Consider the following 9,765-nt stretch of genomic DNA (forward strand, 5'->3'; position numbering starts at 1 on the left):
TGTAGTTGGTGTTCACAAGACATTTATGATGAATTGTTTACCTCCAAGGCTCAAGGCTGGACTCTTGATAGCGAATAAAAAGAGTGATCGTGTGTGTTAGACACAAGGTACCAAAAGTTATTTTAAAAAATATGACATTTTTCCAGTTTGCTTATTGTGTCAGATGTAGTGTTCTTCAATAATACACATAATTATCGACATGCTTAAACAGACAATTCGGTGGGTTCAATCGGGTTCGAACTCACAACGTACGGTACCAAATCACATAGCGGAAAATAAATCAAGCATAAAAGCTTTATCTGGCCTTGTTTCAGCGCACCCAAGCTCTGTTATTCGAGCAAGGTATTTATGGCCCCTTATGTTAATCATGTAAATCACTGACCTCACTGAGGGCTGAACTCACAATCCAAACAGCGTATATACCCAAGGAAGCATGGCTGTCTCTGGAACGGACACAGCCGTACAGAAGACCGCAGATACATTCGTTTTCTTCGTGAACGGAAATAAGGTTAGTTACAGGTATATTTGTTCACACTTACAGATTACCCTTTTCATGTAAGTCCCTATGCAAGTAAGGGAAAGTGTAGCGAAGTGTGGCAATAACACCCTATTATGCACAAATCAGTACAGTATGGTTGTTGATTTGTGCACAAGAAAGCATTTATTGCAAATTTTACTACCGTTGCTTTCGTTCGTTGCTGAAATAAAAGAAACGAATCCTAGCTGTGGGTCCATAGCTGTGGTGTTTTCGGCGGGATTTCTGCGTTTTACGGGCTGGTTTTGACTTTTATATTTTTGACCCCGCCACTACAGCTATGGGAATCTCCGTAGACTAAAGTCCACATTACGCCCGACAGCACACTTGTCGCAAAAATCCCGTCAGAAAATACCACAGCTATGGACCCGCAGATATAAGGATTGGTATGTACTTTGGCTTTGCGTGTCCTGCTGTATGTCGTGCACATTTGTCTACGGTCGATTTCTTAGCCAAAGACAAGCATTACTGTACCCCACCACGGCCATCTTTTGCCCTGTATGGCCACACATACATTAATCAACAAAAGGTCGCCTGAGGTATAGGTCACAAAGGACACCCATATCAACCAAATATCAATTAGACAAACAATATTGTCGCAAACACCATTGTGGGGGGGGCTCACAATTAGCAGCGTACACAATATGTGCTCTACTACCTCTAGCATTTTGTCAAATGTGACTTGGGTTCACACAGGCAAACGATGAAGAATTAATTTTAAAAATAAAGCAACAACATACTTTCGTAATAAGTTAGTTTTTGCGATTGGTACTAAAGAGGGCGCGCACATGTTTGTTCTATTTGTTCTAACACCTTTCACCTACACGATGGAAATGGCCGAGAAAGCATTTGTTGGCGTGTTTGGCTTAATGTAAGGCTGTTTTGCTCATCTCAAAATAAGTAAGTGACGGCCTTCCCCGAGCAGTATGCATAGTGTAGTATCTTCTTGGTTCTTAAATTGACAGAAAATGGGCTACTGGCAACTATTCCTACCATCATTCTAGTGTTTAATGTTCGATACATGTTGTATCTTTGGAATTTCGACTAAAAAAGCCCGTGCGAAAATGCAAAATTTCTCGAGCGTATATTACACAGGAAGTGAGTTAAATTTCGGCTTGCCCGGTAAAGATAATGGAATGGTCGTAAACGATTATTCAATTTTGTAAAAGTCACTCAATTTTACAACAAGATTTGCCCAGAAGTAGAACTTTTAAGTCGCTAGAGTTACAGCAATACCTCCAAATGTAACTTATTATTAACATTCATCTCTTCATAGATTGTTGATGATGACGTCGACCCGGAAACAACTTTGTTGTCATATCTGAGACATAAGCGTATCTTTTTAAAAACAAACTTGTGCTACGAAATTTGACCCAGTGTCTTCGGATTATGGATGGGTATGATTGCGATAATTTTTCATTTACTGAAGTTAAACATTAATATTGAAGATATAACATCAATAGAACTGTGCTCTGAACGTTTGTTACAACTTTTGTGAAGTATTTTTACTTCAAAGAGCCTTGAAAAATAACAAAAAAAAGCTCTCATGATAAAACAGATTCTTACAGTGGTTCAAAACAGAGGGTGGTGAAACAAGGCAGCTACAACCAGTAGCTCATTCTTCAAGCCTTTTTTTCAAAATAACCAACGTTTCGGCAACTCACAGAGTTGCCTTCTTTAGGGTGATGGTTGATGATAAAAGCAAAGAAAAATAGGTGACAAGGTGAAAACAAATATGGCTAAAATATTTGTATTGTTTTTGGACGCAACGTTTAAAGGAAGTACAAAAGTGAAGTAACATAACTCAAAAGATTTATCCTACAGTAGATGAAGTTAAATATATTTAATTGCAGTGGACGTATGACAATGGAACATTGTTTTATTGCTCACTTATTTTAAAAGTGAAATGCGCCTCGAAAGTAAAGACTTAAACTTCGTTCAAACGTTCCCAAAGGACACTTTCAAGCATTCTTATTGCAAATCAAGTATTAAATATAAATTTTACTATAACCCAAACGGGATTCGAACCCCTACACACTCACGGCAACATCGCCTAGCTGCTAGGCCTCACACAAAACCAGTCGGCCACTGCTTCCAACCCAAAAAGAGTTGGTCACAGTAACCGACTTTGATGTTTTTCAATTCTGTGCGCGACCGAACAACACGGTATACGTGTAGCAGACGACACGCAGACACAGTACACACACAAAGTACACACATATATAGTAATCGGAAGTCAGGGGTCACAGTGCAAAGTTTGGTACCAAGGAAAGCAAGACTTTAAATTCACTGATATTTGAAATTGAAAATGGCCGCCATCCACGTGTTAATTCTTTTTGGAAATGTCTAATTTTCGAAAGTAAAAAGATGAGACAGTGACAATTTTATTTACTCCGAGAGCTTCAAAATTAGCCTACACAAGTGGTAGACCAAAAAAAATATGGTAAAGCTTCGAGAGTCCAAATATTAGTATCCGAGGCGCATTCGATCTTTATTTTATTTTATTTATTTATAATATTCATCCACAGCGGACACGAAACGTGTACCGACATGGGATAGGATGACTGAAACAGGTGCGAACCACCTATACAAAGCCAGTCACCCTAATGAAATGAAAAATGTACAAATGAAAAAAGCAAACAACAATACAGGAGATAAAAAATGAAGAAAGTCTAAAAACAAAACAAATAAAATCTACATAGGTCTACACCTGCTACACAGACAACGAGAAATCCACGTACAAGTGTTGTCTGGATCAAAACAGTTATAAAATTTATCCCAATACCATTTCGTCAATGTTACTCTAAATGTACAAAGTGAAGCAGTGGTTCTAATTGTCGCCGGTAAATTGTTCCAGAGAATGACAATTCTATTAAAGAGAAGGTGTTGGAAAGTGACAGTTTTACAATGGTTTCTATCCAGTGCATTTGTATCAGCACTAGAACGTGTATTAATTTTAGATGAGTGAGTTTTGACATACTTATGAACATTTAAAGAGTATTTCCCAGTAGTGCATTTATAAAAGAAAATCAGATCAAGAATCTCCCTGCGAAATGACAACGGTAAAAGGTTTACAGCAACTAATCTTTGTTTATAATCAATGTCAGTGGGATAATTAAGAATATACCTTGTTGCTGCTCTTTGGATTTTTTCAATTTTTACTAAGTTGCGCTTAGACTGGGCTGCCCAAACGACACTTCCGTACTCCAGATGACTACGCATTAGTGAACAGTAAAGAGCTTTAAGTGTTTTAGAGTCACATTTGTAGCCACAAGTGCGCTTGATCATGCCAAGCAATCTATGAGATTTCATGCAAATACGATCAATGTGAGTATTCCAATTCAAGTCGAAAGTGAGATCAACACCTAAATCACAGTATTTTTAACTGATGCTAAGTCATTACCATTCATGATATAATCAAAATTCAGAAAATTTTTACATCGTGTAAAGTGGAGGACATTGCACTTTCCTGTATTAAAAGTCATACCCCATTTGACACTCCAGCTATAAAGAGAATGAATATCTCTCTGTAAAGCTTCACAATCTTGTGAATTATTATCACACGAAAACACTTGGAGTCATCAGCAAAGAGAGCTAAGGTAGTCTTAGGAGATACACAGACGGGCATATCATTGACATATAATAAAAATAAAAAAGGACCCAAAATGGATCCCTGGGGAACTTCTGAAGGAACAGGCAACCAATCTGAGCATTCACCTTCAACTACCGCTCTCTGTCTTCGATGTGACAAATAATTAGAGAACCAATTATGCAGCATACCATTAAAACCAAAAGAATGCAACTTATTTAATAATTTGTCATGAGGTACTTTGTCAAATGCCTTTGAGAAGTCCAGATAAAGCATATCCACCTGTCCTCCTTTATCTAAGACTTCTCCGATGTCATGAACAATTTGTACAGGTTGGGTACTACATGACTTCCCCTTGCAGAAACCATGTTGTAAACTATATATCTTTTCAGATAAGATTGGACAAACTCTATTGAATAAACACCTTTCCATCACTTTACTGGCTGAGCTCAACAAAGAAACAGGTCTATAATTACAAACGTCTTCCCTCAGACCTTTCTTATACACAGGAATAACATTAGCATGTTTCCACTGTGATGGTAGCTTTACCGCATTCAATGACATGTTAAAAAGGTCACACAGAGAACGGGATAACTCCCTGGCACATTCCCGAAGAAGACGGGGAGATAACTTGTCATTGCCCACAGCGTTATTGGGATCTAAATTTTTAAGAACATTGTAAACTTCATCAACTGTAAAAACAATATCACCCAGGGCAGGATTTGAATGGGCATCACTATTAAAATTAAATTCACTATCAGTACAAGTACTAACATGATTAAAGTTGAATAAAAAAAATCATTAAAAAGTTGAGCTTTGTCAAAAGCCGTTGACACATCTTTGCCGTTACCTTTTAAATACTAGGCAAACTATGTGATTTAGTCTTAGCACTATAAAAGCCCCAAAATCGCTTAGGATTTTTATGCATATCACTTGCTAAGTTGTCAAGAAAACTATCATACTTCAGTGAGATAAGATTTTTTAACTTGTTTCTTAGCTTGCGGTATTTCACCCAATGAACACCTTTGTAAGATAGGATTGCTTTTCTCCGGGCACGCTCTTTAGATTTGGATAAGTGTACTACTTCTCCATCAATCCGGGGTGGAGTGGCATTTTTACGGATTTTCACTTTAGGTATGTACTCATCGACAGTTATAAAAACCAAATCCAGCCACCGTTGCCACGAGGAATCAATGTCGTTCTCTAAAAGTGCTGACTTCAGGGGCACATAAGACAAGTGCTGCCTGAGGCCCTCAAAGTCAGCTTTCTTATAATTATAAACCTCTCTAGGTACTTTGTGTTTTCTGTCAGGTTTACAGTTAATATGGAACTCAACAATACAGTGATCAGAGTCAAAAATATCATTATATGTAATAACATCACTAAAAGCTTCTGGAAAATTAGTTAAAACAAGATCAAGTATATTACCACTTGAAAAAGTAGGATTGTGGTTTAACTGCTCCAAGGAGAAATCGATAACAAAATCACAGAAATCATTTTCAATGCCTGAGCCGACAGTCGAAGTGACTGACGACCAGTCTAACTTGGGTACATTAAAATCACCTATAATACAGACCTTTTCGAAGCCATTTGATAGGATAGAATCGAGTGTAAGTCTTAAATTATTCATAAAATCAGTGTCACCCCTAGGAGGTCTATAACACAGTACAAGTGCTATCTTTGATGACCTTGATGGACGTAATTCACACACAACAATAGCACTCCCAGGTGTCAGTTCTTGGCGACTGAGAGATAAGATGTCATCACGAACGGCGAGCAATACTCCACCACCTCTCCTATTAGGCCTGTCTCTTCTATAAATTAAATAACCACTGGGTAGGATTTCACTGTCAAAAATATCCCCAGTAAGCCAGGTTTCAGTCACACCTATCACTGCTGGTCTTCGTGAATAGACAAGTGACTGAACTGAGTTAATTTGCAGCCAGCTCTGCTAACCCGTTTAAGTGAATGGGCATTAATAACATAGTATGTAGACCACTTCTGCTAGCTGGTCCATCTTGATGTTCATTTACCGATTCAACAGAAGTATTTAAGTTAGGCCTATTGTAGAAATGTTATGGAAACTACCGTCATACTGTAATGTAGACAAAGAATAGCAAATAAAGTGAAAAAGTAAAGACCAAGATAAACAATCAATATGTTGAGAATGGTTTTTGAAAGAGACATTTTGTAAACATCTTATTTCCTTGACAACATCTATAACATCAGTACGACTCAGAGGAAGTAAATACAGCTGTGGTGAGGGAGGTTGCGGTGCCTGTACTGTCATGCTGTCAAGATATGACCATCAAGAAAAGAAGATTTCGTATCCTTTCCGGTGTTCATTTGTGCTGTTCTTCAGTTCCATATATGTGTGTGTTTTAGCTTTCAGAGTACTTATAAATATAATACAGAGTCGACGTCGTTTAACAAACAGCCACACTGTGTTAGGAGGGCAAACTTGGTAATTTATCAAACCTCTCAACTGCGTTTGGCATTCCCAATGTCTTTAAATCAGATAAATAAGGCTGTGGGGTTTATTTAACTGAAAAAGCTACTGAGAGATGCATTTGACTCATAATTCACGCAAGCCGGTTTATCAACAGAGCGGTAAGCAAAACAACGTTTCGACATAATATTGAAAAAATTTCATCGCGTTAAAATGCATTATTCCTATAGCAACTATTAAAGACACCACGCTATCAATGCCTGCTATACACCTGTATGTGCTGTTCATGGCATGGCTGTTACAACGGTCGAAGGCATAGGCTCAACGAGGACCAAGCTGCATCCAGTGCAGGTAAGATTGTCATCATGACAATCATCTTTGCCATGGCCTTGACTGCAGTAAATCGAAGTATTGAGGAAATTGAAGAAAAAACAACACTTGAATGTAACCGTAAAGTATGTTAGATTGTTTAAAAACCTACGTCGGTAACCGATGGAATTCCAGTAGTAGGTTTAGGTATCGGTGGAGGAACAGTACAATAAACTCTAACGTGGAGGTCAGCAACTAATTTGACCTTTGACCTTACACATTTATAAAGAAACACTTGAAAAACAAGATCAGATTCACTTTTTTCTTTTCAAAAATATAATCTTACCTTCATTGCGCAATTAGCGCAGTCCAAAGCCTTGAAATGTATGTGAAATTATCCTGCAAACGTGCAATACCTTTACGTTCATCGCACTGTGATCGCTGAATATTCATTCTCTACGCTTAGTGAACTCGCGCTAACGCGTTCTATAGTCTGCATGCGATCGCGCGCGGCGCAGTGTACGATGGGACATATTTGAAAGTGCCATTCTCTCAACCTTTCTTTTGAAATTAGATTTAAACAGGCATATAATGATAAGGTTATGTACATAATGCCAAATTTATGTCCTCGCACATCTCATGCTTTGTATTTGACGCTACTCGTCTCGGACGAAACCTACCTTGTATACGATATACCCTGACAGAAATCACGATATTTTGTGAATAACCTTATAAGTATGATTTCCATGGTGGTACAACTCACTGTTAAATGTCTACAAAGTTCAAAAATCTTAGATTATGGCCAAATAAAAATAATCGAGTCAAATATTTACTTTTGCATCAACATCGTGCGAAAGACTATCCTATGTTCATGTACTCTTTTATGTTAAAGGAAGGATATCTAACTTTTAATTGTTTTCACTTTAATTAATTTGACATAATCCCCATATTTTAAGGAACGGCTGACGAAGACTCACGGAATGCAATGTGGATTTTGTACTCCTGGCATGTTAATGTCTATGTACACACTGCTCCGCAACAACCCACTACCACTAGGCTCCGACATTGAGGAAGCCCTTGTCGGCAATCTCTGTCGCTGCACGGGTTATCGACCCATCCTAGAAGGGTTCAAGACGTTTGCCGCGGTGAGTATACAGGTTTGTAAATGGGCAAAACAAAAGTAGTACGAGTTTTATGGGCTTATGGAGTGTAAAGGCATCTTTTCAAAACATAGCGATAGTAAAAATGTACTATTTCGCAATTTTCATTGGTTCAGATAATATATATTACATCTAACATATAGAGTCATTTGGAATAACAAACATCATAGGACTATCGATCAGATGATTAATTAATGAAAGTTATAGATCGTATTCAACTGTATTGGCAGATTATTTGTTATCCTGAACAATTCGTTGCTAAAGTACATGTAAAAGGAATTTATATATATTACCGTAATACGTACATCGCATTTGATTTTCTCTTCCAGAATGGTTGCTGTGGAAACCCTTCAGCATGTCAAAACTTAAATGATGGGGACAGTGATGTAAGCGTCATAAATGTTTTACACCTTTGCTATTTACTCCAACTTAGAATGTACACTTGAAAGAACTGTGGACAAAGCATGGTTTTAAATAAAAGCTGTCAATGTTTTCAAGATTTAAAAAAACATGAAGGCCTTTTTATCGTTATCAGTTAGTGCGAACCTGGTGCCTTTGTTTAACCAATAATGTACCCTGTCCCAGCCAATAATGGACGACAGCAAACCTTATAAGACATAATGTATGATGGAGTATAATGTTTGTTTAAATCCATTATGGGCAGGGAGGGTAAATTATTGCTAATATCTAAACGTTTTGATGATGCCAGTGAATTTGTAGATGTAGACTACATTTTGCTCTACAAGACCGGAAAATTGGATACATTATAAGTAATAGTTTTAGGGCGTGACGTTTCAAAAATTAGCTGGTACTTACAAAGCTATATTATTGTACGATGTCAAGTTCTTTGTTTCAGTCTCTCAATAGAGTGTTCAAACTAAGTGCGTATCATGGAGAGAGGCTGTATGAACGTAAACGTCGCGCAAGCATTTACAGTAGCTAGATCCATTGCACAGTGTCTTGTGGCTATTACACTTTCATGTGACATCTATATTGCTTTTCTAGATAGTGTTGGGTCTTGCATACCTGAAGGGTGATTATGTTCCGTACGATCCGACACAAGAACCAATATTCCCTTCCGAACTACAGGTATTTGTGTAATAAATGTGTATTCAAAAAAAACAAACACAACAAAACAAAAAAATCCACAAGGAATAATTATCTTATAAAGCTATCGTCCAAACAAGTACACCTCTAAAGCTATCATTGAGAAAATACTGAAGATTATTTTTGAAACCATTAATTCGGAAGGTATCCATTTTTGCCCCACATTTCGATACTGTGCGCATGGGAAAAGCTGAAAGACCTTGGTTATTCTACATTGATTTCAATGTGTTTTCTTCCGATAGCTGAGTGAGAAGTATAATACTTATATGGTACGTTTCGTGGGTAAATCAGCAACTTGGGTCCGTCCAACGACTCTACGAGACTTGCTGAAATTGAAATCGGAGGAACCAGAGGCGGTGTTGGTCCTTGGGAATGCCGAAGTTGGTGAGCATTATTTCATGATTAAAATGTGAATCAAGTTTTCTGTTGTTTAATAAATATTTTTTAACACACAAGAAAAGGTTCATTAGTTATTGAGTGCTGAAAACTACCATGAACAGTTCTTCTTTCCGAGTCATTGATATAGTATCAGTCAGTATGTATTAGTTTTGGTTTGCATAAACAACATCCTGACAACAGATTCGAAATACAAAGTTGTTTCATATTCTTTACAAAA

The 9,765-nt window shown here is 37.5% G+C and overlaps 1 protein-coding gene and 1 pseudogene across 1 annotated transcript; both read left to right on the forward strand.

The window, feature by feature from the left end:
• Window positions 1-9,765, forward strand: part of LOC139151058 (xanthine dehydrogenase/oxidase-like) — a 111,972-nt pseudogene that overhangs the window by 64,779 nt on the left and 37,428 nt on the right.
• On the forward strand, window positions 382-9,527 carry LOC139151061 (xanthine dehydrogenase/oxidase-like). Its single transcript, XM_070723586.1, has 8 exons — window positions 382-508; window positions 1,812-1,869; window positions 6,354-6,450; window positions 6,816-6,924; window positions 7,839-8,027; window positions 8,372-8,428; window positions 9,052-9,131; window positions 9,392-9,527. The coding sequence occupies exons 1-7, from the start codon at window positions 434-436 to the stop codon at window positions 9,070-9,072; spliced, it is 606 nt and encodes a 201-aa protein (XP_070579687.1). The 5' UTR covers window positions 382-433; the 3' UTR covers window positions 9,073-9,131; window positions 9,392-9,527.

This window comes from Ptychodera flava, chromosome 15 (assembly GCF_041260155.1).
Source record: "Ptychodera flava strain L36383 chromosome 15, AS_Pfla_20210202, whole genome shotgun sequence".
Classification (NCBI taxonomy): domain Eukaryota; kingdom Metazoa; phylum Hemichordata; class Enteropneusta; family Ptychoderidae; genus Ptychodera; species Ptychodera flava.

Coding starts and splice junctions, on each gene's coding strand:
- LOC139151061 (XM_070723586.1), top strand. CDS start 434: ATGGCTGTCTCTGGAACGGACACAGCCGTACAGAAGACCGCAGATACA. Junction 6,925..7,838: donor CCAAGCTGCATCCAGTGCAG/GTAAGATTGTCA, acceptor CCATATTTTAAG/GAACGGCTGACGAAGACTCA. Junction 8,028..8,371: donor GGTTCAAGACGTTTGCCGCG/GTGAGTATACAG, acceptor TTTCTCTTCCAG/AATGGTTGCTGTGGAAACCC.